This window comes from Varroa destructor, unplaced genomic scaffold (genome assembly GCF_002443255.2).
Source record: "Varroa destructor unplaced genomic scaffold, Vdes_3.0 BEIS01000006.1, whole genome shotgun sequence".
In the NCBI taxonomy this organism is placed as follows: Eukaryota; Metazoa; Arthropoda; class Arachnida; order Mesostigmata; family Varroidae; genus Varroa; species Varroa destructor.
The window spans coordinates 21,343,625-21,370,981 of record NW_019211459.1 but is presented as its reverse complement, the minus strand read 5'-3'; the positions used below and the strand labels follow the sequence as shown (position 1 = coordinate 21,370,981).

Here is a 27,357-nt window from a genome sequence, read left to right as displayed (position 1 = left end):
AGCACCAGCACAAGGCGACTAGACGGCCGCTGTAGCTCCTACAAGCACAGATTGCGCGCAGCTGCAACAAAAATCAGCTGAGCAGCAGTTAACCTCAGGCCCCACATACAAGGTCCAAAGAGGCGCCCGTTCGATCTGCAGCTGTTCCTATTACTATCGATAGCAGAGCACAACACTTCGATAGTCACAAACAGGAATCAAAGACCTATAGAGCCAAACAAAAACCCCGTTTAGCCGGCAGAGCACGCCAGATTCTCTCGCCATAAACAGCGGGTGTGTGCAGACGGCATGATAACCGATGGCAGAAGAGAGAACATGAGGGAGGTCGAAGAGGGTGTTGCTAATGAAAAGATTGGCGATGTCGCTAAACACGAAAGTCAGCGATAGCAGTCAAAGGCCAAGCAGTGGTACTAGCGCCACCGCAATAGAGAAGAGACGAGCATTGTGATCAGCTGTTCGATACTCGCGGGCCCGGGTAATCGGATGATAAAGAGGCGGAGCCAGACGCTACTACATTTCCCAGGCCTACTGCAGCCAGTAATAGAAAGAAAGGAGCCAAAAGGGTAGGTAATAAGGAAACCGTGTCACTGACTTTATCATAGCATCACTCAGTCGTTGTTGTTATGGGTACTGCTGTCATTGTTGCAGATGTAATGTAAGCTAATCGTAATGCTATTAGAAGGCATAAAAGTTGTTAAGCCAGTCGTCTCAAACGTATTTGCAGGTTGCAGTGATCTGATGAAAGGTTAAATGGCCTTAAGATGGTGTGACGGTTGGAAGTCAGATGTAAATAAAAAGACAAAACCTATTTGTTATGTGAGCTGTACAGAAGCACCTGTCTGTGTGACTATGGCGGTCAGATGGTGTGGCAAGCGACGAATCTGCGCGTATTAGGGTTGAAGGAACGCTGGTCGTGATATTGAGAAACTAAAACTCAGCGAACATATTTTCGTTTTATTGATTTTTTATTTTCTTCCTTTTTAAATTAACCCTGTGACCTTTTTCATATCTTTTTGTTTTCAATGTGTTAAGTCAACATAGGTGTAAAAAAATGCATATTGTAAATTTTAATGCTGCAATTTTTAATTGCAGTAAATTGATTTTCTGATTTTTTATACTCGTTGAATTTTAACATCAATTTTCAGTCAGAATTTCAGCAGTAAAAGTTCCACACTAAATTTACAGATTTAAGTGAATTTTCAAATAATTTTTTCCTAATTGCATATTTGTATTTTTTTAGGTTCATTACAAGTTAACCGTTCACAGCGTTTAGTTTAAATTTATATTTAAAGTTGTATACGTTCAGATTAAATTGATAGTTAGCCAATACGCCTATTGCGGTGGGCATATTTGCTTCAACATATTCTGTCCTTGCAAAACTGACAGAAGTAGATGCTAAATGAACTTGTTCGATCGGTTAAGCAGCATGTTCGAAGTTAACGCGTCATCAGAAAAAAGGATGCACTAAGCCCGTGCATCGCAAACGTTAACGTCCTCTGTTAAGTCAATATCTTGTCTATTGTTTCCTCGTGGTACGTTAATAATCCCCATCGATGAAAGCTCTGTCAATATCAATATGTCTGTCATATATCAATAGCAATATCAGGGTCTATAAATGGCATAATTCAAAACTTATTAAGAATCGTTTTACTTCTCCATTTGATGTGCATTAAACTATATTACCATTAAGAAAACGACTCTCACGACCTGAATAGCCAAACACTTTAAAGTTGCCCGCCACAACAGGCATTTTTATGCTTCCAAAATAACGTTCCACGGTCATTTCTATGCACCACGAAAATTAGCCAGGCAATATCCCCGCAATGTTCCATCACCAAATAATATTAATAACAATAATATACACATCAATTATATCTAACCAATGCGGTCATTAGAGCTTTTACTTTTTAATAATTTATATATTATACAATATAAGCACTGATATTGTCGGCACCACCAAGGTATCGTACCACTCAATGCTCTCGTGTGGAGCGACGGATTAAATGATGACTCGCCACAAAAAGCAAGCTTTTTTGAGACCAGAAGCATTTCGTTTAAGCGGGGCCCGTTTGTTTTCAAGTGTCCAAGTCGCCTGCTGATTTGCTCACAATGCTGACGGCCCGCCTTATTTGTATGGCAATGGTGATTATATGTTGGTCTATCTATGCCGTCTAGTGAAAGCAGCAGCAGCAGCAGCAGACGTACGACAATTGCTAAGGGGGGTCGATAGCGGCTGGCAACGAAGTCGAAAACGTCGAGTCGAGTCCGACGAGTTTTTCTAGTTATTTTTCCTCTTTCCTACCCTGCTTCCCCTTTGTACGTATACACAATCGCTTAATCACCTAATCAAGGAACTGTTGCCTTTGTGTGCGTCCATATTTCAACGGTGATCATTGAGCCTCATCTGGTTTTATTCAGCTGAAGTGAGTACACTGTTGGTGCAGAACAGCAGCCGTCGTTACAGGATACGAGACGCAGTACTGGCCAAAAGTAGTCTTGCCTGCCTACCGCGGCTGACCAATATCAACGGTTATGTTATTGGCTTAGGAAAGGAGTGCGCATTCATGTTATAAATGGAATGGGAGCACTCTAAACCGGAAACATTTTGACTGAGTAAAAGCTAGCAGCACCGCAAACTCGTGAGCAAGAATATTGTTACGTGTATGATTTTAGAAGATGTAACGTCAGTCGAAGACGCTAGGCGCGACTACTTGCTAGCTAGAGGATTTGAGAAAATCACTTTAATGTAAATGTCGGATTTAATACTGCTAGGCCTGTCGTGGTTGTGAGTCAGACCGACATCAAGCCTTCAAGAAGGAAGCGTCCATTTTGTCGAATGTATCTGCCGGCGTCTCCGATCCCGAATCTTCTATAGATAGCATATGAATTGCAACGAGAGAAACGGAATTTCGGATCGAAATTTTTGTGTCCGGATTGAAATTTTTGTGTCCCTGTGCCAGAATACATGCGTATATAAATCGAGTGCATTTGTCAACCAATTTTAGTGTTATCCAAAAGCAGAGCACCGAAGACCATTAGAGTTTCCATGTAATGTTTATTTTTTTTATTGCCACATAGTCAACTGTTTTGAACTACCATCATCGGGTCTGGTCAGTTCAGTTTTGACTTTGTGAAAATCTTGCTCTAGCTGACGATAACAATACTGTCATAAGCCGAAATTGCTTTAGCCGTTAGAACTAGAACCGCTTTATCAAAGAGCGAAATCTTTATGTATCAGGATGGTTGCACGTACCCTATACGTAGCGAAGCTGCTCCATTGCAGAACACACAGCAACGAAGATTAATACGCATTTACGTCCCAGTGTACGGTATAGCAAACAGGCCGAGAGCGGCGACAAGCCCGATATAAGTAAACAGTGCATCCTCCATACAGATGTAATTTGTGTTACGACCTGCGAGGTGTGGTCATCACAACCAACCCAGCCCTTTTTAATCTTAATTACAGTATTTTTTTCAACGATTCAGCGGGGCGGGACCAGCCCCTCCCTCACTATTTGTAAAATTCGCACTCGTCTAATTCAGCCTTGTTAGTAATTGAGTGTCGTAAAATCTGCGTACATCTATCTACTGTTGCTGCTCTTTTTGGCGTCCTCTACCAGCAGAAGGAAAGTGAACTCTAATTATAGTCTGGTTGTCTGTGTGTCTGTTTGTGTTTTTGTTTGTGTGTCGATTTGTATGATTTGCGCAGGGAACATTTCAGTGCCAACGAATCAAATCACTAACTGAGTTGTAGTCAAGGACTTCGCTTTCTTCAGCAACGACAGCTGCCGCAGGGAACTGACAAGTACTAGATGCTGTGGCTATTTAGTTAGTGCTGCCGCGGGTGTCGCTTAGTGTCATAAAATTCAGCTGGACTAGTCCTAATTGCTTCTAATTAGGCCACAGTAAGCCAGCTAGGACAAAATTACGACTCTAATCACGTCGAAGTATTATTGTTTCGCTATTGTTGTTGCCGTTGAATCAGCTGATCGTTTAACGGATGTGCTGCATCTGAGGCAAAGTTGAAGCTGAAAGCAGCTAAGTGGTCAAGCAGTGTATAGATACACACATACATACGGGTTTTACTAACTATATAGTCGTTCCGTCAAATACTGAATAATGGCTGAAGCTGCGGAAGCAGGTGGAACCGAATCCGGTGGAGGTCGTCATGCGCGATTTTATTGCCATAAATGCAGTCTGCAAATTCTGCCTGTTTTACCGGTAAGCAATCTATGATCGGTCTATGATCGACAGCTTATAAATAATCGCGTACGTTTAACCGTAAATTTAAAAGTTTGCAAACGTAAACCAACGGCTATACATCAAACCGTCATGAGAAAGAAATTGATTCTATTCACATAATTGCCACTGCTCATGATTAATAGGCATGTTCGTAAGTGTTCTTGTGCATACTTCTCTGGTAATGCTGTCATTTCACTTGGAACATCTGTCAAGCTATTAAATTTTTATTTTTTAAATGTCTATCTTTTTCGAGCAAATCAGGTAGTTTTTAACACGAACTTTCAAGTTTGCTTTGACATTCAAAAAACATACACAATTTTTTATTGAGGTGACGCTTATTCCGTAGGCCTAACTTATGCTGCATATAGGACTCAAAAATTGACCTTGTAGAAGTGCCTATATTCGAAATCTTAGTCCTTAGCCATTTTTCTCTATGCGAAGCATGTGGCGTTTTCGGTATGTGCGGATGATATCAAATTCTGGGATTAGTTTCTGTAAGCTATTACGGCTGTTACATATTAATCTTTCAATATGTATGACAAAAAGTCTTCAAGTTAAATAAAGGATTATTGGTATCGACTGAGCTTTATACTAAATAGAGCTAGACTTGGTAACTCGAACATAAGTAAAAACTTTTCGCCTAGAGCATACAAATAGCATGTTTATCCAGCATGGTCGCACGTTCTGTTCATTGTATGAATATTGCCAGAGCTGTTATCGATAATTGACTATGCATATAGCAATACATCAAACTTGGTCCAAAAAATATCATACTGCTTACTTTTAAGAAAGCGTATCGTATAACTCTTGCTTCGATTCGCAGCGCTTTAAAATGATGAATATGACTCATCGCGCGTATGTTCGCTGACCAGTATTAATTTTACTTGTAAATTAATAACGGCAATTTGTATTGACATTAACTTAAAGAAAAAAAATATACATTTCATACTATTGGTAAAATAAAAACCCGATAACTACACAGAGTAGTACTCTTTTAATGCTGCTATGATGATTGACTTTCTGGGACCTGTCTGATGTCTACAATACAGGAACTTCTATGTCCTGTGTGCCGAGGCGGATTCATCGAAGAGATGTCCGATGCCGTGGGAGAACGGAGAGAAGGCTTTGCTCATGTTTGGGCTAATGTACTCAACCGAGGCAACAGCAGGTAAATTGAATAAAAAAAAATTAGCCAGTCGGATTTACGACTATGAAACTGTAGAAAATTTAGACTGAAGGAAGATACCGCTCGAAAATTGGATAATGTTCGCATTTGTTGATATTTAAAAAAAGTGGTAAACATGTTGCTGTGGTTGGAACTGTTAAATCATTTCTCTCAACATTACTTGATTTCGGAGTATTGACTAAAACGATGGTTATCAATAGTTTTGCTATTCTATAACTCTACTGACTTTTACAAAACTTTTCTTACTTTTTTATCCGGGTGGATAAACTATCTCATGAACAGAAAATTAGAGGTGGCTAAATTATACACAATGAGGCCTTACAAAATCTCATACGTTATAGACCTATTGAGCTAAGCATAGGTAAATGACGTTTGCATAATCTATGACTATCATTTTCGTTATTATTTTCAGCCGCTTACCGATGTACCTGTTTAATCATATTTTTACGAACCTACTGGAGTCCGCCAACACGAGTGGCTTAGGAAATCTCCAAGGAAATGGATTGTAAGTACTATTAGTGAATCTCTTACGTTATGGTAAATCGGCGTCCATGTATGCAAGCGAATTCTAAAAAACTGTGGATTTCTGAACTGAAAAAATTCTAAAAAAATAGAATTGCCGTGCTCAAATGTATTCACACCATGACGTATGGTCACTGTGAACATGCCCAGATATTTTAATTTTTGAGGGGCTTAGCGCAAGGGCATAACACGGTTGAAAACGTAAGCTTGAATTGTAAAAATGGTTACTAAAAAAGCCGCAGGCACGAAAACGTTGATAGGGATTAGGAGCTGCGGAATGGAACTGTTTTCTAATTACCTTGCCGTTCGTTTAACGAGGAAAAGTAAGGAATTATTTTACCTTTACGGGCGTTCTGTTACATAGAGAAATTCAGGGCATCTCCATGTACTGAAGCATGGTGCCAGAAATTACTAATTCGCTGGATACAGTTTTTGCCCAGTTGATTGAGACCATATGCTACTAACCAGATAATATTCGAGTAACATCTGCATAGAATGGGTACGCACTGTTCTATGTAACATACCATGATAAATAGCATCTTCTTCAACAACTCGCTGTATCATTTTGAAAAAAAAAACGAGATTCAGCTGCAATCAGAATGAGGTACTGACTTGGAGCGAAACTACGTTGCCCGCCTCACTTGTTTACCTTGTTTTTGGTCTGGAAGTTGCTGGTGATAGAAATATATTATGCACACCTGGCTTAAGTCATTTAGGCAGTGCGTTAGTCAGTTATATGTGCATTCTTGGTAAGGCTCGAAAGGACCTAACTAACAAACCTACTCCAGAGGCCGAAAAAATAGGCATCGGAATCGGAGACAGCCTGTGAGAGAGTGAGAGGGATAAAAGGAGTTCAACAAGCCACAGCCTCAGTCATAACTCTAAACTCCTTTCTTTTAAGAATAAACATCGACTCATAGTTTGTAAAGACATATTTTTCGACTGTGGTAGGCACCTCTAATTAATTTTAGGTTTTCTCCTCGAAGCCCGAAGTCAATGCACTTTCAGGATATGAACTCCATATCGTCTACATTGCCCGAATTGCAGACATCAGTTTTAGTTTTGCCCATTCTGTCTGGGTTGCAGCCAAAAAAACCGTGTCCACTAAGTATTTGTGTTAGAACTCGCGTACCACTTTGGAGTGTTTCCTTACGATTTCTGCTGTACATACTCTTGCTGATTGCCATTTTTTCTGCCCATTCGTTAACATTCCTTTTTGAGTTCTAACTTCGTACTTCTGTGAAAGCATGGCTAAATTCTCTCCGTAGTTTGGAGAATTTAAGGTTCTCTTTCTATCGCTGTAATAATATTTTAACCAATGGGTTCTAAAAGCTTCAATTCTCCTGATGGCAATTTATCTTTGCGTTTTTTGTGTTACTTGAAATCTTCTTTTCCCCAAGGTGGAAGCACCGTACAATACAACCGAGTCGGTTACAGATAAAATTTTCTGTGGTCCACCCCTAGGACTGCCCAGATTCAGCAATAGTTTCCCCACATTATTGATAGTTAAAATTGCTTTATGGCATAGTCGACATGTTCCTCCCACAATTAGCGTACAGTCGATCACTGTTATTCGGCCGAACCATGTGGTGTCTCAGTTTAATGTAAATCGCACCAACTTGCTTTCTACTACCTAGGAATGCTAACTCTTTTCCTGACGCCAATTTGAGGATGTGATTCAACGCTCATCCAACGTATTAAAACTTGCTTGCTGTTCCTTTTCATGATTTCCGCCGCCATATTGCCGACAAAAGCATTTGTCTGACTGTGGTAAGAAAGCCTCATTGGAGGATGTTATCATATCCTGTGTTCCACAGTAAAAGGTCCAAGGCTCATTCCTGCGGGACCCCATCGACATTTAAGAAGTTTCCCCATTGTACAGTATATATCTATTAAGACAACCATGACGATTTTACGTAGAAACAACACCACCTGTTTTTCCTTTGATGCACTGTTAATGTTTTTTTTTTAAGATACAGGCTCAAAACGTATCTAATATGGAAAACCCACAAATTTCACCTTGTTCATCTTGTTTCTAGCCATCTTCAGGATCCTGGTGATGTCCGTTGTAAAGTGGTTCTCTCCCAGTTGGTTTATGGGAACTAGATGTTCAATCTAGTTTTTTCCAGGGTCCGCTAGCCAAACTTTTTACAATTTTGCCCGCCACATTGAGCAGACAGACTGTTCTATCTACTAAAGGGAAATGTATTTCTCCGGTTTCTTCAGAAGGATGAGAGTTGCGCCCTTTTACGACTTTAAAACTTGTTTTTAAAACTTTTACGATTTTTAAACTTGTTTTGAGGACACCGTCGACCACCTTTGCAAAATAAGTGCTTTGCCTAATAATTGTTTCAATTGCGACCGTTCGCCGCGCTTAGTCCCAATGTTTTATTTTAACCGATTTAAGGCATTGATTATTACTATTATTACTAAGCGGCACCTAATGATGGAAAACTTGCGGCGGCTTCTCAAGGGTGTAACCTATCTCGCTTGTAGGAAACATTTATCGCCACTCAAGCTGCGAAGTCAGGCTTACATTTTGATTTGTCATTAATTTATTTACTGCGATTCTGTGCTTTTACCCCAGATATTATAGTCGTTAGATAACTCCTTTAGCTGTGTTTAATAACCGCACTCAGTTACTATTGAGATCTTAGTGTGCTAAGACACATTCAGTGTAGGTACCGAGGTAACAGCTCTCTCCCAGTAAGCGCCCTTCGTATTTTCCGCACTCTGTATTTGCTGTTTGTTTGTGGATTCCACCAGTATTCGGTAGGCGCCTTCCTTTGGGTTGCACTTATCTCTGTATTGATTTGCAAATTTGTTAGTAAATTGTTATACAGTATTATTACCCGTCAAATTTATAAGCATCATAACCGTGAATGTGTCGACTTTACAGCCGGAAAGTAACATACTTTTCAGTTAGTTCATGTTCAATGTTTGTGTTTGACACTTCAATGTAAAACGTTATAGCGAACTAATTCGATATACTGTCTACGTCCTCCCTGACCTTTTGTTCTCCTATATTGCTGATCGTGTTTTGGGACGCAAGCAATAGGTGAATGAGAAAAAACCTCCGTATTTGAAAAGAGAAGAACATTATCTAGAACATAAAGGTTCTTTCGCAACCTAGGCCCGTAGGACTTTGCCCCTGATCCTGTTTACACTCCTGTAATAACTTTTTTTGGTTACAATACCCAACAACTTATATTTGGGAATCATATAACTAGCTCTCGTATATATGTTCATTTGGAGAGATATGCGCCCCAACAATAAACAAATGTTTGACAACAATCTGTCATACTCTATTTACGTCCACCATCTGTAATTACAAATTATATGATTATCGCGACATCGAAATTCAGATTGCAGTGTTAAAACTATTTTGTTTCGCATTATTTATATTGGGTTCGGATACAACGCTGATATAATTTTTTTTAATTGTAAATAGATCACTTACTAAACCACCCTTGACTCGGTAAGGTTTACTTGTAAGTCACAGTTCTGTCAGCAGTTTATTTCTTATTAGAAAAACGTGTATTAGTATTTGGATTCCTGGTAGGGTAGTGAGTTTTCTTTCGTCTACGATCTAATGTGCTGAATAAGTCTCTTTTGTCATATATATATATATATATATACAGTATGCTAATTCTCAGAAAAGGAACGCAGCAACACGTTTTTTTTTCAATTTATTATTTAAAGATTATTAATATTAGCCAAATCAATTCTGATGATGCAAGTCCTTGGTTAGTAGGTCGTAGATGAATAGGGTCGTGTTAATGAGAGAACTCACATGTTCCAATTGAACGTGTTTGAAAGACAGTTCGACACTTGTTTAAGAAACCTAACGTTTGTTATTCATGTCTTATCATGTAATTCTTATCAGCATTATGCCTTTGCATGGCAATCCGGGCGATTATGCCTGGGGTCACAGTGGCCTAGACGCAGTTATTTCGAATCTGCTCAACCAACTGGACGGGGCTGGCCCAGCTCCGCTAACTCGACAGCAGATTGATGCCATTCCCGAAATGAAAATCTCATCTGATCAGGTATGAATTAACGCAAATGCGGCTATTGGATACTGAAAAAGTCTGAAGAAACCGTCCCATATAATACTTGAGGTAACCCACTGCCTACTTTAAAGGTTTTCAAATACATCTTAACTTCTAACGAATGTATTATGTAAGTCAAACGTGCTAATCAAGAATAATTCAGCCGCTCTAGTTTCGTTGAACTTTGATGATAAGCGCTGATTTTTTAAATAACTAACTGCTCGAGTTTCATCAAATACAGCGAAAACAGACTTTTGCGCTCCTACACAAATGTAGTAACAGTAATACAACAGTAACAATCCACAGTACCAAACAACTTTTAATCCTTAACCTCGTTACTCCTTATTCGCAGGTAAAATCGAACCTTCAATGCTCCGTATGCATGGAAGACTTCACCCTTGACGAGATTGCGCGGCGACTCGAGTGTGGACACTGTTTCCACGCGAACTGTATTACGCCCTGGTTACAAATTCACGCCACGTGTCCCATTTGCCGACTGCAGCTGACGAAAGCGGCAGGAGGTCAGGGAGGCAATAATCCGAGCACCACCACCACCACCACCAGTAATCCAGGTCACCCCGGTGGGGCCACATCTACTGGAACCCCCTCAGCTTTCATGTGGGGTGACGCAAACTCCGCTCCATCGTTGTCCTCATCTTCAGCACCGACGTCCTCTTCCTCAGGGGCAACGACTCGACCCGCAACTTTCGGCAGTCGATTCAATCCAGGGGCGCCATCGACGTCGGGTGCGATTCAGCGCCGTCCCGCCACCTATCAGGAGGATGACTGCGATTGATTATACCACGATAGACATATATGACAGATGATCCCAACCTAACCCTACGATTTACAAATTTTATCCACCATCTCACCGTCTCCAGCGCAGAAATGCAGCACCGAAAGAATCGCTCATTGTGTCGCATGCAGATGGTTGAGCTGCGATCCTCTTCGATCGACTATGGCCGATGGTGGCAATGTGACTGAACAATTCTCTCAATGTCTTTGAGCAGTGACTTCACAACCGTGCACTAACATGCCCTGTTTATCTTAAACCAAAAGAAAGTCAGAGGCTATGTGGATTCAGTGTATTGGTCGCAGGGATAGTCTGTCATCGTGGAAGGATCAAGAAAAAAACAATTGAAAAGAGGAAAGTCAGTCAGAAAGTGTGTGAGTATGCGCGAACGTGTATGAATGCAGGATGCGTGTTGTACCTCGAATATGGAAAAAAATATAACGCTAAAACTACAAAACGAAAAACTATAGAGCGATAGTGTTGAGGCAGCAGCCGCAGCGGCAACTCTCTAAGTTCAGAGGATGAGAACAAACAAACAAGGTGCAAACGGAAAGAACCAGTCAAGCGTACATTTTCGTGAGGGTGTTTCAACAACATAGATGTCATAAAATCACATCTTTATAACACGATGATACAACTTGAGTATGTATGTAGTGAACTGATTCGTAAGGGTGGGAATTAATTTAATCAGGAGTCGTAGTCAGCGACAATCGACTGAAATGTTGTATCCTCAGTTCGCGTCAGATGAATGCCGATATATGAAGTGGACTGTGGACGTGTTTTGATCGAAGTCGCTGATTCCTGGCTTATGTGGATCAATCTGGTAGACGTCTGAATGGCTCGAGTAGTTCCTAGGGCCAGTAACAGGATCTGTGTGTATCTCAGTGAAGGCGAGGCGTGTCAAGGGGACTTTTTTTTGCTTTTGTCATTCTGAATAGTTTCAATACTTTGAACAAAAACAACGCTAGCCGATGGATAAAGTGCTAAGCATCATCGTTTTCGAATGATGGCTATTATGAGATAATGCAAGAAAGAGAAACAATAATGGAACACTTGGTTAACAACCAATAACTGAAAGATCTAGAAACAAAAAATAATGCAAGTGGGTGCATAAGTATGTGGACTGTCTTCGGGTATCCCTTCCGACATTATCGTTATGCATGCTCAGATCCATTCAAGTGTAGAAAGAAAACCGTGAAACGCCAATGTGCGTCCCATAAAAAGAACGAGGCGAGAGCACTGCAAACAAGAAAATGCAAAACGTCATATTCATATATGATAAATTAGTATAGTTTTTTTAGGTATGATAACGATTCAAAGATATTACAGTATATAGAAATGAAACCTCGTGTGGTGGTATATGTTACTCCAAACTTAACTCTGCAGCAGCAGCAACAACTAGAAATGCCGATAGTGGTTAAACGGCGCCTAATGAAACAATCCTAAGGCTATTTCAAATACGAGAACGTACATTTAAAGTACGGGAGTAGGAAATTGCTAAGCGTGCTTGTAACAAAGGGCTTACAAACTAAAATTTCGAGTGGTAAGTTACACGTCGCTTGAGCACGAGGAATGTCGTTAACTATGATCATAATGGCCACGAAAGCATTGAAAGAGCTGAAGTAACGCAAAACGCTAAGGCGCAGTATTCTATGTAAAGGAGTTTCAAGCAAACACCGCAAATGAACGATTACTTAATTTTGTTAAATAAAAAACTAAATTAAGCCTATTCAATATGAAACGTACTGCGTAAAAATCATGTGGATTGTATATTATTCGCCTCTATGTGGTATAATTTATAGCTCTAACGAGCTAGTTTAGGATGTGCACCAGTTGAAGTTTCTGTAGCATCAGTACGCGTCTGGTGATAAGTACCGGCCTGTGTAGTTCATGTAAACCTCTGTAGTTCACAACCGGAGATAGCTAAAGAAAAAAAGCTCTAAGGACTTTCGTTATTGCTGGTGAAAAAGGCAGCATACTTAGTGTTCTTGGATTTGTACAGTAGAAGCAATGTTGATAATCATCGACCTACGTGGATGACAGGGGGTAGTCTGCCTAATGGGAATTAGAAGCAGGAATGAGAAATTTGGTAAACACTCCAAGGTTTGAAAGGGATTTCACTTCACTTGGATAGATTCTGTTTGTGACACGAAAGGTATGATTTTCTTGTAAGTCAAAGAAAATCACGTAAGCAGTGGTAAATAAGCAAATGTAAGATGTGCACGTCAGACCAGATTTACGGATTTTTTTTACGCAGACTTTTATCTCCTAATTATTCTATAACTTTTTCTCTTCGTCATACTCAGTATAACATCAAACTAGCAGTTATCTAAAATGGGAGTTCTCCTGGTACGTATGCAGAGGAGTCAGGTTTTACGACCTTGCGGTACTATAGAATCTATATGAATATGGAAACGTTGGCCACTCTACTGTAGTAAATGCCACTCCGTGCATTAGGATTTCAGCGACGTAGTTTCAATATGGTTTGGCATGATGTTAAAATCAACGCCACAGTTTTCTGCTAGCATAGCTGAACGGAACAAGTTCGAAGTGAAGACAAGATAGCTAGCGGAAAGGAACGATTAGAGAAAAATACATACAATAAAAAAACAGGTTATATTTCGGTTGGACATCGCATAGAATCATCGGTTTCTAGATCGAGATCTGAACTGATTGACCAGGAAATAGATAAGCTCATCGTTTACGGTGCGCATGAGTAAAAACTCAGTTTTCCTTTTAACGAGTGTGTAAGTGGTCACAAGATCGACATCTTTTGTTTGACACCGAGATAATTGTTTGCTGATGATTTCTACAGTTGCGCTATTTATTCGGAGTAGTTCGTCTGCATTGTGGCAAATAAAATAAGACGAAAAAAAGCTGTGAGCAGCAAATGTGTGTGCGTAGGCGCGTTCTGACGCCCGCTAAAAAAACCATGCCTCAGTACACTGTCTTACACGCAAAATAATTAAGAGGTTGCGAGAACAAAAGAAAAAAGTATCGACAGGAAGTGATTGAAGTTTTGCATATACACATAATTATAAAAATAGGAAAGTACATATATATATATATATATATATATATATATATATATATATATATATGCATACATACATACATACACACATCATGTGTATGCGGCACGAAAACAGCAGTAAAGAAGAATATTTCATGATGAGTGAGCAAAGAGAACGATGAAATAAACTAGGGTTAAAATGCTAATAGAATAACGCGCAAAGGGCGCGAGGGGGTTACGACAATAATATGAACAACATAAATGAAAAATAAAAACGGCAATCAGTTTCGTCGTAGCTGAGAACTGTGTTCCTTTGATTTACTTTATAGGTTACAAGTGCATAAGACAGCTAATTACTGGTCTTTAAAAACGCCGTTAAAATGTTGTACGCTTTGTTGTTCTGTCAAACAGTTTTTTCTACTACTATACATCGCTACACGATGCAAACAGTTGTTAAACGTATAGTATCTTTCAGCTCTTCCTTTAACTTTTCGCTATTGAACGCTTCATTTGAGTTCTTTACGGGCCTCTTTTATGATTTAGGTTCGTATTGACCTTACCTTGATAAATATGCCCTCAAAGTAGACCCTAATAACATTTGTTCAAACGTCTCCTATAAGAGCCAACGGATATTTGAATTCGCTTCACAATGCAGCCATTCTTGTTTCTAGTCATAGCTACAAACTGTAAAACAAAATATAGGATAAGCAAAGGGCTAAACTTGTAATTTTACCTCTTCTATGGTATTACATATGCTGTGAAGCGATAGACTACACAGCTTTTAAACTTAAAACATTCATCTGAGTTCTTCGTGGTAGATGCTAATTCAGTGAGTATGACACATTCATAGCCAATTTCATGACTCAAAATGGAAGTTATATACCGCCAAAAGAATGTTCAATAGGCAGACCTAATCCCTAATTTTGGAAGGCTTTCGAAAGTATTCAACTCTAGGTACAAGATCACTTCAATCCTATTAAACAATTATCGGTCCTAAAAACCTTGATGTAGTTTAAATTAATTATCGATTTTTTACTGTGCTCCATAATCGAAATAGAAAAGATTAAATTCTCGGTATATTAAGCTTGCACCGCAGTTATAGACGGAAAGTGCAGTGGGTATTGAAAACCTGCCACCTTGCTTTTGCATTGTCTTATGATATGTGTGCAAAAGCCCACGCGGTAGTCTGTTCTTTTCAGATTTAAATAAAAACACCAAACGGTACGAACAATTGTTTCGGCTCATATACATTTTATTTCACTTGCCCCACACGCTTAATCATTCTCCCCGCGTATTCCCATTGTACCATAAATACCGGTACAGTGAATCATTTGCATTAGACGACCCGTCACTTAATACCTTAACAAAATGTAGTACGGATAACTTAACATAACATATTTTCGTATTTCTGCGGTTTTTCATTAACATAGTTTCACGGTCTTTCTCTATGATAATATGTACATTTTAGTTGTGGAAAACCGTTGCCGGTTATTGATGGCAGCTGGATTAATACTTGCAAGATTTCATCAGTTTCATTTAAGCACACAGGGGTTTTATGCAAATAATTAACAGGAAAAGAAATGAAGCAGATAAATTTTGTTCGCTTTTTACAAATGCTTAGGCACAGATACTCTGTCAGTTGGAGTTTAGTTGTGTTTGCAATTTTAAAAAGCCAAATTCCTGATTACTATTTCATTAATATTAATGAGTAGGTAATTAGAAAATACATTTTACTTCAGCACTGAAGTACCGTTAACACTAGCCTCTCCGTTGGTGCTTCTCAGTTTATGTATGCTTCAGATACTTATATCTAGTTACCCCATTAGCTCTACCTACTACAATTCATACTTATCTACTATTCATTTTTTAGATATTTTTGGTTATCACGAAGTTGCGGTAGAAATTCCATGGCGCAGTAGTGCCAAGAATCTTTTCAGGTGTTTGTCAAGAATAATAGCATTAAACCCTATTTGATTTCAAAAGGGTAATGGCGCTTCACACATCTTCAAGCTGTGTTGCCTCTATCGCACCTGCTAAAATTCTGCGATAACAAACGGTAGCTTTGTAGAAGTTACAAATATTACGTAGTTTTCTTCATTATTATCAAGAGCAACTCGGCATTTTCACAATAGGTACACTGCAAGTCTATCATAGGCGACCCTGAAATACGTCATACCTTGAAAGAGCACAACGTCCATTACGGTTTTTCTATTCGAACTTGAAATGAATAAAGCAGGAAATTGCAAGTCAGCCTGAATGTTCGAAACGAGTTTTTGGGTATAATAGCACATACATTTTTCATTTAAAATTTTCGCACATTTTTTGTACGATCTAGACAACACAAACACACACTTCGCTAGACGTATCATCATTACCTAATACAAGTTAAACGGAACACTCAGATGTGTAGACACTTCTACACTACTAATGCTACCATCAGTATTAATAAATATAACTGAGGCATGATTGATGATGTTACAGTGATGAAGTACGAAGTCGGATCGCCTTACGCTTCATGTTGCTTCTTTCCCAGCTGCGGCTTTGACGTCAGCGATGCTCTCTATAGCAACACTTGTCCTCTTACGTACGTTAATGACAATTATGATTCATTCGTCTCATTTGGGGTTTCTTCTTCGTTGCCATTCACGTCGTTGTCACCTTCATCATCATCAGCAGTAAGTGCCTTGACGAGTTCCGCCAGTTCGCCACAGTGGTCGGCAATCTTTTGCAAATGCTTATTTTCAGCGGTCAGCACTTCGACTTCCTCATGGAGCTGCCTGTTCTCCTTCAAAGCGTTCTCTAAAGCGACTCGCCGTTGTTCTATACCAAGCAACGAATAGGCAAGCATTGAAGAACGTTTTTTAATAGACACTAATCGGTTCCACATATAAAATTTACATTATATTTGTATAACTTTTTTTTCGCTTTTAGCAGATTTCGTTACGTTAGGACGAAATTAAAGAACATAAATATAATTCTATAATAAAGTAATACCATCCGAAACGGCCTCTGCAATGGCCCAACTATAAACACAAGGTCGATGGAAACCCGCCATGTTGCTCGCACAGTAAACACGCAGTTCATTAGAAAATAACATACCTGCTATCATTCTCCAGTAGTCTACTGTAGCATCATCGCGTAACAGAAGATCATACGCATCACGGGAGACTACGGCAGATCCGGTGTTGTTGGGATTCTTGCGTTCAGCATTTCTCCGAGGAGTGCTACTCGCATTTGAGTCATTGCTTACGTCAACGTAGACGTCAAGATTAGCATGCTGCTGTTCTTGATGGGAGACTGGGCTGCAGCGCGGGCTCGCAGAGGCCTTTAAATTTGACCCAATCACTCCGGAGCCCACTGCTGAGGGCGGTTTGTTCTCCAAGTCGAAATTGAGCCGACGGCGTTTGGTATCCTGGAATCGCAGTTGACATATACTACTACAATTGAAAAACGATCCATTTATGAGTAATTAAAAGAAATTTAACTGCACTGAGGCTAGTAACCGTAGACTGGTAAACAAAACTTATTTCTGACTTTGATTTTTTATAATACGTGTTTTTGGTGCTGTCACTCAATAAATCAGATTGCAATAATATATTTCTATTTGCCTCTGAGCCGGCGTAGCTTTAGCAAATTAGACATTCCACATTTTTGCTGCAACAACATTATAAGAAGTCACGTAGCTGTATACCATAGCAATCGAACAACCAAGCACCAAACAAATGCAAACACAACGGCTTTTGACTAGTTATCAAAAGAAAGTGCAGCTGTATGGAACGCAACCCTACATTAAAGCATAACAAAGAAGGCGCAACAATAGAACAGCGTCAGAGGGAGAGCATACGCACTGTTTCTTAGATACACATCGAAGCAAAAAAAAAACAGTGCATGGAAGGCACAAGGAAGACTCGTGAAAAAGCAAGTCAGTGTACGCTGGTATGATTGACGAGTAGACCAAAGGTGAATTCAGCACATACTAGTTATGCATTTTTCGGTCCTGACTGCCAAGTCGCCTTTGTAGAGGACATTATGACGGCAGGAGTATCAAGTGTGTTCTAACCATGAAACAAATTACTAGTACGTGACAAAGACAACAAGAGCAAAGCTCAATGTGGTGATTTAAATATTTCAAAGTATTTTTAATTAAAAAAAGCACATACCACTTTCTTGATGTCGACCCGAAGCTTTCCACCAGAACCAACTAGCACAGCGTGATCACCTGCTGATGGTTGAAGTGTTCCTAAAGTTCGCCGGCCACTGTTAACTTGTACCTGCAAAGCAGTCCCGCAGAAATGATAACAAAATTAGCAACAGCCAATCTTATAAAAAAAAAAAAATAAATAAAGACGGATTATTTGGATGCATTAAAAGTGCTGTGCAAAATGTCTTTAATGTTTTACGCACATCAACTGATTTGGTCGACAACTTCGTGCAGGTCTGCTTAGGTGACTTATTCTACTCTAAGCAATATTGAATGCATTTTTAACAGAATTACGAACGAAACCAAAGCCAGCCACGTGCTCGAAGGTATCTGGCTGATTCTGGCCCGGTTACTGTTGTTATACTTCGACAACTGTGTGATGTAACACTGACAGTTAATAGCATCTATTATGCGTATTACAACGCCAGCACCGATGTTTAATGAAGGTCAAAATATTTTTGATGTCGAAAATCTAATTCTTCTAATCTAAAAAACTTAATTGTAATAGTTCTACTTAATCTTCCATGATATGAGACAAAGGAATCTTATAACTAATTAGTTGGTGACGTTATATATATATATATAATTCTCCAGTGAGCCTTCAATAACTCGTTGTGAGAAAGACTTGTTACGACACATAGGTAAAATTAGGAATCGAACCCTTTCAAGTGTATCACTATGACAAAGATCGTCAGCTAGCATGCCGTGTTGATTTGGGCGTGCCAGGAATTGAAACGACAAATATATATTGTGTGAGAAATATGAACGCGACAGAAACACGAATATCGTGCGTGACAGAACGTTACGCCTGTGTATTCTCAACGGTCACTTAGCATTTAAACATGGAGGGCCTACTGGAGAGAGTTACGACGATATACTATGGTTGGTATTGATCGTGCACGCTGGTCGGTGATAGGTTTACGGTGGCGTCTTCCCGAAGCAGCAAACTCCATACACTCCATCGATTTCCTGTATCACAGCTAACTCAAAATTTAGTCATATATTGATTGATCTGGTATGCAAACAATTACGTGTTGGAAAAACTTACCGGATCATTCCTCATCGTGCCGCCGGGTCTCTGTAGTTGGCAGCACAACCGCTTAGGGTAACTAGCTAAATAGCTCACAGAAAAGCCGGCCCGTATCTTATTAACGCATACACAAAGCTCTCAAGTAGTCAACTGTATCGACGAGTTGTTAGTGAAAGCGCAAATTAATAGGTACAGAATCGTAGCGGTTACACTATTTGCACAAATTTGCATCGACGTATTTCACCCTGGTCTCCTGTATCGCCTTAACAACGGATAGAAATTGCCCGCCAAAAACTTAGACCCGCTTCTGTGCAGACAATCGCATGTAAATAGTAATGCGACGATTTTCAACGAGGAAACTGCTCGTTTGTTGTGCGCTTATAAACAAGGGCCTGCGAGCGTCTGCAAGATCAATCCATCATTATGTCGTGTGCCGACGCGTTGCCCGTGTGCATTCGGCGGGAAAATTCAAAAGATCCTATAATACCAGTACATAGGACCCGAAACAACAGAAGGAGCTTACCCATAATGGCCAATGTTACAGATTAAAATGGAACAGCATGGTTAAACAGAAACCGTCAGTGATTTGTCGATGTCACTCAGTCAATTCTGCTCTGACGCAATGGTGCTAACACTGTTAACGAGAACATTTTGTAAGCTAACAGTCGTGATTGTCTAACTTCGTATATTCGTAGCGCTGTGTATCGGCGGAGGGTGATCAGTTGTTACTGTTGTGGTTAGAAAAGCGTCCGCGCAATAGCATGTTGCAACTTCAGAAGTGTTTGATATGCGAGTTTAGAAATAGAATTTTCTTTTAGTTTAAAATTAATGAGCACTGTTGAAACAGCCACTGCGCGCCTTATATTTTCAGTACGTACGGCTCAGTAATATGATAAAGGTTTATTTGTGTATAAATACACATAGAAGATTGCGCAAGTCGTACGATAATCACAGCGCCTCACATTTTGTTTATGCGCGGATGGTTCGCCCAATATAGTTAATCAAGATCATTATTCAAGTAAGACATCGTTCATTTGTAGCGGCTCCCGTGAACCCAATGACAACCTTTAAATTTCGAGTAAGTAATCGCTGTTAGTTAACACGAAGCTTAACTTCCGAAAACAAAAACACGTTCTATGAGAATTACAATTACAATGTGTGATTATATTGTATTTGTCGTTCTTAAACATATATTTTAAATTTTTTGTGAACTAATCCGAGATGATAAGAAACATCATTACTTGGTTAACAGAAACTTAAATAACTATTTTTTAATATATACAAAAAGGTAATTGAACGTTAACGGTTTTCGTCGTTCATTGCTTGAGATAAATTGTAATTTGGAAGTTTACAAGGGCTCACACTTGCCAATGGGTAGCTTAGTGAAACAAAGTTTTTATGTAACACAGCTTACGTTTACATTTTTTTTAAGAATAGTGAATCATAAGTTGAATGCTTGTGAAGTATCATTTCGATCCATTTCAGTTTCTAAACTTTAATCAGTAGATCCGTATGGGTATCAAATATCTTCATATTATCAACTAATGGTGTCACGCTGATCTTCACAGATAGCTACCTCGCAGTGGCGAAATACAGTGGATTTTGTACAAGGCGTTCGATGTTACTATCCATCGAGTAGTGAGTTAACGCAATCGTCGCAACAACTGCAAAAGAATAAGTTCAATAATCTCCCACATAAGCAAAAAGATCGTCGCTATGAGAAACAGACTCATCTCAGGATCAGCGCTGACAATGAGCCGGTACTTTTCGACGCAATTTCAACGCAGTAGTCATTTGCAAAACAAATTCAACTGCGATACTTACTGTTAAATTAATTCGTTGTAAGCAAAACTTGTCCGCCAATAATTGGTATCCTAGTGAAAAGAATCATTACCTTTTATGAACAAATATTTCCATAAACTGTTCTTCGCTGCTTTCAGTTGATCAGGAAAGTTTTTAACACATCACAGACTAGAATTTCTGATGGTCTTGAGAGTCTAGTTTCGTGGCAGGCTGGCGTGAACATCTCTAATCTGGCGCTATTCTCTGGTTCAGTCCAAGGAAGTTCGATGCGCGTATTACAAGAACCTTTTCCCGAATCAGTTGGTAACTTCTCAAGACCTCAGGTATCCTTGAGGCGTCATAATTTATTCAGCGGTCTGCTTACAAGACGTGAGAGCTGGACTTCATTTTTACCGTTTGTAGGTAGTCATCTACGAAGAGGATATGTTACCAGTAAGGCATTAGGTTAGTATCACCGTATGGGTAGCACATGGAGGATTATATAATGGACGTCATGTGAAGATATTAAGATTAGCTGAGACTATTAAGCATAATTATAAGATCTGTTTGGAAGTCGTTTATCACGGAATCAAAGGTATTTTTAAAAATGTTTATAATTGCATCACTTGTTGTATAATTATATACCACTGAAAAAACCCTTGATCTTTCTCAAGATATTATATATTACAGACAGAGCCTACGTTCTTCCAGTTCACAATTCATAAAAATTACATTCTAATGGCCTTAGTCATTTAAATTTTCTCTATATAGTAAATTTAAGAAAAATGATTGTGTAAGCAGCATAAACATGCTCATTTTCAAGTACAATGTATAAATAAAGCTCAATGTCGCAAGAAATACAGATGCATGGGTAGCTTCGTAGCTGGTTAGCATCTACGCACTGACCCTTGTGTGATTATATTTCGAAACTTCAGTTTCAACAGACACACATATCCGGTATTATCGTACTAGCAAACAAAGTTATAGTGCAATTTTTAGATGCCTTATAGGTAAAAGACTTTACTTAGGTTTGATTATTCTAAACAAATGTATGCTGTGGTTCTCTTTGGTGTCCTTTTTAGGCTAAAGACATTAAAGCACTTAAAGCAGTTTTTTTGTGTTTTAAAGATATTTGATGTCCTCTCTTGCAAAATCTTTGCGAATCGCCGATGTACATTAGACATTTCATGCGCTTTGTGACCTTGGCATTGCTAATTATATGATTAGCTTTCACGTAAATGAGTTTGATAGCGATGAGGCTGCGTAACCAAGCCGCTTGCACCTTGTTCAAATAATTATTCTTGGTTTATACCTGAACTGGAACAAAATGCTGGGAGCAAAATGCCTTTTCATTGAATTTTGAAGGCCCTGCCCATGGTCCAGAGATCCTTGAAAATATATTACAGACAGCGAACGTATTGGTTGCATTTTAATCAGCACAACTAGGTGACTTGGTCATTTGATTTGATCAAATACAAAATGCATACGCTTATATGGACTTGACTGTTAGTACTTGCGAACCTCAGAGGCAGGAGTTCGTGATATAGCTTGCAGACGCCCGAGAACTCCAGCGGAAATCTATCGACTTTTATCTGATCAACTTTTTTTGTTGTTTTTTGGCCTTTTATTATATCGGTTTTAGGTAAAGTATCGCCGAATGGCACAGCAGCTTCAACTCCGCGAAAGTACGTATTCTGAGTAGACTCACTAGCTCAGGCTCGTAACTGATGATGTTTGAGTGACAACATGTGCTTGCGGGTAACATATGCTTTGTTAACAACATGCGGTAAAATTACAGACATGTACCGTGGGCGCCTGAGATGACATTACGGTTGCATCCTAAGTATCGTGGTTCAGACCCTATCTCGGAAATGATGTGTTGGATTTGGGATAAAAAGCGCCAATCAAAGCTACGTTATGATCATAAGGTAATTAACAGAGTAAATTGACCTTCATATCTATTATGACTACAAACATATGAGTTTGAATGTGTATATAATGTTTAGATAAAATATGCAACTTTCAAATCAACTGAACAGCCAATATTAGCGAAAAGTATATAGGTTACAACAGACTTTCCTGAAATTCTAGTAGTCCTTAAATAACATAATTTTAGCTACATAAATGGGCAAAGCATTTAGCTGTTCGATGGAAATAATTTTTTTTTTGCTGAGAATCAGCAGCCCGGCCGCAAAAATGTTTGTCGTTTTTGGCAATGTGAAACATAGAACCCGGTCCGCTAGACTTGCAAGCACCCACATTACCACGTACATTACTCCGCACGACGGAGTGCTTTCCATTTTTTTGTCATTTTATCTTACTCATTTGATAATAAAGTAAATCATCGACATACCCTTTAGCACAGCCATGTAGCGAAGCTCAGCTTTACCCCTGGAAAATAGTTGCTTTTATCGACGCACTGTCTACGCCGCGCAAAAGCACAGTCGGTAGCCGTTAATTCTAATCAACGAATATGCTGTACCTCGGTGTGACTTGTAACTTCGAGGACTGCCCTCGAAGTTAAGCCGAATGCGCTGGAGAAGCTAAATTGACAATTCCATTTTATCCATTTAGATATTCTATTACGTCTGTATATATGCGAGAGCACTTTTTCATCTATTAATTTGCAAGTGGTCTATCAGTTAGTGACTATTAAGTTCGAAGCAAATTGCCTAATCTGGTATCAGTGTGTATAATTCAACTGATTTTCGAAACAAATAAAATTTAATGTTATGGAATGAAATGTTACTTGATACTCAGTGGTTTATTCACTGTAGTCACCATACGCATTTTTTTTTTAACATACTCGTTGCATTAATTTATATCGAATATAATTTTTCTACTTTGATATTGTACAGTTGACTAGACGCAACCCCTCATACGCTGCTGAAGAGTTCTGAGTAGAAACAAGATTATAAATAAATATCTTATCTATTATAGAAGTAGAACATTCCTCTAAATATACTTCCTTTCGTTCACAGGTTGCCCTACGAGATCAGTTAGCGCTTTACGTGTTTGAGGAATACAATTTAACAATTATAGGCTCTTCCGCCAGTGGCTACGGTTTCGAGGATTCGGACATAGATATATGCTTACAGGCTAGTACAGACTTACACTTATCGAATACCAAATTACCTATAATTTTTGGCATAGGCGTTAAGTTCATAATATAAACCTGCTTATTATAGTACCGTTGTTACGACTACTTCACATTACTCTTAGTATATAAGGACATACTCTAGGTGGCTTTTATTTTATTTATGGCCGTGCACCTATTTATGTAGAAGTAGCCATTTTCAATGGGAATCTATAGAGTTTATCATTTTTCTTTCAATTTACAGTTCAAGAATAATTTTCTTCCCATTGACTACAACAGAGTGAAAGTGCTTCGTGTGCTCAAACAGAGGCTGGATGGCGAACCTGGAGTGAAGAAGGTCTCGATGATTCCAGCGATTGTACCGATTTTGCAGTTTCAGTACCAGTGCGATAAAAGCCGGTATTAAGATCTCTTCTCGAAATTCCTCTACATGTTTCTGCAGAAACTATACAAATAGTCCCGCAAATAAAGATGTTAATTAATTAAATTTCTAAAATTTAACCTAGCGCATTGTGTGAACCCTTTTCACCACTAAGATTATCATGCAGGCTGGATAGGTTTAGGTTACTAGCGACACCGTTTTGTCATTGAAACCGCGCTCACAAATTATCACATCGTCCACACAGCTTTGGAAGAACAGTCTGAATCAGAATAATTTAATGAGCTAAAACGTTAGCAGATTTAATTTGGATCAGACTTTACGCATATTTAACTACATCTCGGATAAGATCACTGTAATTACTCATATATATATATATATTCTCTTTGATCAATCTAGTCCAAAGATGCGTGTGGAATTGAATATGGAAAACACAGTTGGCATAATAAACACACAGCTCTTGTACTCGTACTCCAGAATGGATTGTCGAGTTGCTCCATTCATCCTCAGCGTCAAAAGGTATTGAACCAGGATATTCTACGAGATTGTGTAAGCTCCAGCAATACGTACCTAATTGTATAAAAATCATAATAAATCGTATAATAGTCATATGGTGCAACTCGAATAATGAGATCGCATTTCTATTTTAAATCTTTTATTTTGGAGTGACCTATCACTCTTTTCGAGCAAAAATATTATTATATTCACCCTTATTTTTGTTCACTTTCGACACAAGAAGTCCGAGATCACTAAGGTTTTTACTAATCGAATAGATGAAAATATTTGAAGAACCAGAAAGTTTTAACCTTTTAGACTACCGTGCAGCGAAACGTAATACAAGGCTATTTAACTTATATTAACCGTTTTCAGATGGGCATCAAACATGCAGATAAAAAGCGCCCAGTTCGGAACCCTAAGTAGCTACTCGTTGACCCTTCTCATGCTGTATTTTCTTCAAATGCAGGGCATAGTTCCTGTTCTACACAACGAGGTACCCGAGTTCTTCGAGGGAAGGTATTACCGACGTATTGATTACTTGACATCATCCAATATAAGGCTGAGAATAGCCTTTTTTTTTGCTTTATTCATGTTTCGATATAATGTTAGTGCCCGTCAATAAGCTCGCTGCCGTAGTATGTTAGAAATACATGCATTCTTCATTTGTTGAATCAGTTCGGTATGAACATGCAGTTTTTTACGCACAGATATATTGTGTCCCAAATCCGCACTATACTCTGGACTACACTCTATATAAGTTGAGTCGTTATTGCTATTCTAACAATTGTCCTAAGTCCTTACCTTGCTCGTAATATATGTTACTTTTATTTAGTCACACATATCGTGATATACATACCAGTTTATGTTGCATTGTGCGAAGGGCTACAACCATATAGCAGTTATTATTAGCGAACGACATGACTGTATTCTGTTTGTTTGGGACTTATACAATCGTATAGATAATTGTTCATTTTTTATGAAAGCTGATATCAGTTTTGCTGTGAAGATAAAAGCTGCGTTTTTGCTGATTTAGAAATTTCCTTTTTTTTTTTTGTTCAAACGGGCTGGACTTTTTTTGGCAAAAACCGATGGTCCATATCTAAGCAGGTTAGTACTACTAATCTTCGCAATGAAATAGGTCTCGTTTAAAAAATAAATATGACGGAAGGTTAGGGTCAACCACGTAAGAATGGCTAAAGCTGTATATCGTTCATATTCGGTTTTTTCAGAGGCTTTGCTAACAACGCGGCGTTACTTCTACCAGTGTGGGAAAGTAAAAATGAACTCACGTTAGGCGAGCTGTTTAAGCAGATGCTCGAATTCTACTCAGATTTTGAGTAAGTGGGTGTGCAGTATATATACATTACATTGGCGTGTTCATGGTTATATGTATATATCTGTAAATATAAGTGTATATTCATACGGGCTTATTTTTTCACCTTAATGCAACTTCATAGTTCTCTCGCATTGATCGAATAAGCCTGCTTGAGAGGTCTAGAGGCATATGCGACAATTTCTTTCAAATAAAAAAATTGTCGCTGTGTTTCTTATGATTTAGTTTTGAAAATTCTTGCGTGTCAGTTCGTAATGGGGCAGTCATTTCAAAGGACGATGCTATTGAAAAAGATCCCGACATCATACAAACAAGCCGGAGCAGAAACACCACAACCTCGTCACGTGATTGGTGGAAGTTTATCTTAGTGCAGGAACCTTTTAATTTCACGAACACGGCAAGGTTAGTAAGACTTGTCCTGTATTTAGTTTTTACATCTTAAAATCCTAAGTTGAGTATAAGTAATTTACTTTGGCCACTTATGAGAATCGTTTTTATCAAAGCATAAGCATTCCTTTCTTGTTGTTGTTAAGGTTATATCTGTAAATACTTTTTTAGTTGTAGTGTTCTCCGGCTCCTTCTTAATAGAACTCAAGGGTAGCTCTGGATAAAATCAACACATACATAAAACTAGTCAGTCAGTTATAGGAATCGTTCTTCTTGCTCTTACTGTATGCGTGTTTTCGTATCTTTTCACAGGTCGGTATATGAAAAGCGTAAATTTCAAGAAATTAAGAGTGTTTTTCAACGAAGCCTTCAAGTTATCGATCGGCCTGGTGGACCAAAAGTCCTCCTTTTCTAGAAAACGCATCACGTCTGTCCGACATTATGTTCAAGATTAAAGGGTAATCTAGATCAGTACAAAGTATCACAGACACGTTGCGGCGCCCACGTTGTTTGGGCTAAATGAACTTGAAAATTCAATTTGGGCTATTACGGGTTGTAACCTCTAAGTAATTTTAAGTTTATAGGCAGCCGTGCCCCTAGTTGTCGTAATGTGACCCTTGCTCCTATTGGCAAACAGGGAGCCGGAACAGTATACGCCTGGGTTGCGTCACAGTGCCAGATGTATCATTCATTAATTTGACTTTTTTTCCAAATGTATATAGGTTACATGTATATAAAAAGTACTTGATATCATATCTGGTACCCTTGTTACTTAATAGTGAAATAGGGAGTAGAACGAACTATATAAGAAAATTTATCAGTTGTGAATCCACAGAAAAATG

At 38.8% G+C, this 27,357-nt stretch overlaps 3 protein-coding genes across 10 annotated transcripts; 2 read left to right on the top strand and 1 right to left on the bottom strand.

The window, feature by feature from the left end:
- Positions 1–424: 424 nt before the first annotated feature.
- LOC111252414 (E3 ubiquitin-protein ligase RNF115-like) lies at positions 425–14,103 on the top strand. Of its 4 annotated transcripts, none has more exons than XM_022810263.2 (6): positions 425–563; positions 3,710–4,221; positions 5,292–5,410; positions 5,841–5,933; positions 9,837–9,999; positions 10,355–14,103. In XM_022810263.2, exons 2-6 carry the CDS (start codon positions 4,120–4,122, stop codon positions 10,796–10,798), a joined length of 921 nt encoding a protein of 306 aa, XP_022665998.1. In that variant the 5' UTR covers positions 425–563; positions 3,710–4,119; the 3' UTR covers positions 10,799–14,103. The 4 variants fall into 4 exon arrangements, with proteins under 4 accessions (XP_022665998.1, XP_022665994.1, XP_022665996.1 ...); XM_022810259.2 differs by lacking the exon at positions 425–563 and adding an exon at positions 2,168–2,423; XM_022810261.2 differs by lacking the exon at positions 425–563 and adding an exon at positions 2,430–2,639.
- A 926-nt stretch (positions 14,104–15,029) lies between these two features.
- geminin (geminin DNA replication inhibitor) lies at positions 15,030–19,374 on the bottom strand. 2 transcript variants are annotated; one of them, XM_022812980.2, is made up of 4 exons: positions 19,058–19,374; positions 17,969–18,079; positions 16,908–17,220; positions 15,030–16,628 (listed from the first exon to the last, which is right to left on the bottom strand). In XM_022812980.2, the coding sequence occupies exons 1-4, from the start codon at positions 19,070–19,072 to the stop codon at positions 16,408–16,410; spliced, it is 660 nt and encodes a 219-aa protein (XP_022668715.1). In that variant the 5' UTR covers positions 19,073–19,374; the 3' UTR covers positions 15,030–16,407. The 2 variants fall into 2 exon arrangements, with proteins under 2 accessions (XP_022668715.1, XP_022668714.1); XM_022812979.2 differs by lacking the exon at positions 19,058–19,374 and adding an exon at positions 18,670–18,832.
- Positions 19,375–19,504: 130 nt separating this feature from the next.
- On the top strand, positions 19,505–27,270 carry LOC111253499 (poly(A) RNA polymerase gld-2 homolog A-like). 4 transcript variants are annotated; one of them, XM_022812971.2, is made up of 13 exons: positions 19,505–19,692; positions 20,080–20,117; positions 20,608–20,799; positions 20,980–21,211; positions 22,464–22,506; positions 22,620–22,749; positions 23,803–23,919; positions 24,163–24,317; positions 24,697–24,816; positions 25,168–25,311; positions 26,025–26,132; positions 26,354–26,530; positions 26,828–27,270. In XM_022812971.2, the coding sequence occupies exons 1-13, from the start codon at positions 19,632–19,634 to the stop codon at positions 26,928–26,930; spliced, it is 1,620 nt and encodes a 539-aa protein (XP_022668706.1). In that variant the 5' UTR covers positions 19,505–19,631; the 3' UTR covers positions 26,931–27,270. The 4 variants fall into 4 exon arrangements, with proteins under 4 accessions (XP_022668706.1, XP_086850011.1, XP_022668705.1 ...); XM_022812970.2 differs by having other exon boundaries at positions 19,506–19,692; positions 20,980–21,286; XM_086993885.1 differs by lacking the exon at positions 20,608–20,799 and having other exon boundaries at positions 20,980–21,286.
- The last annotated feature ends 87 nt before the right edge of the window (positions 27,271–27,357 follow it).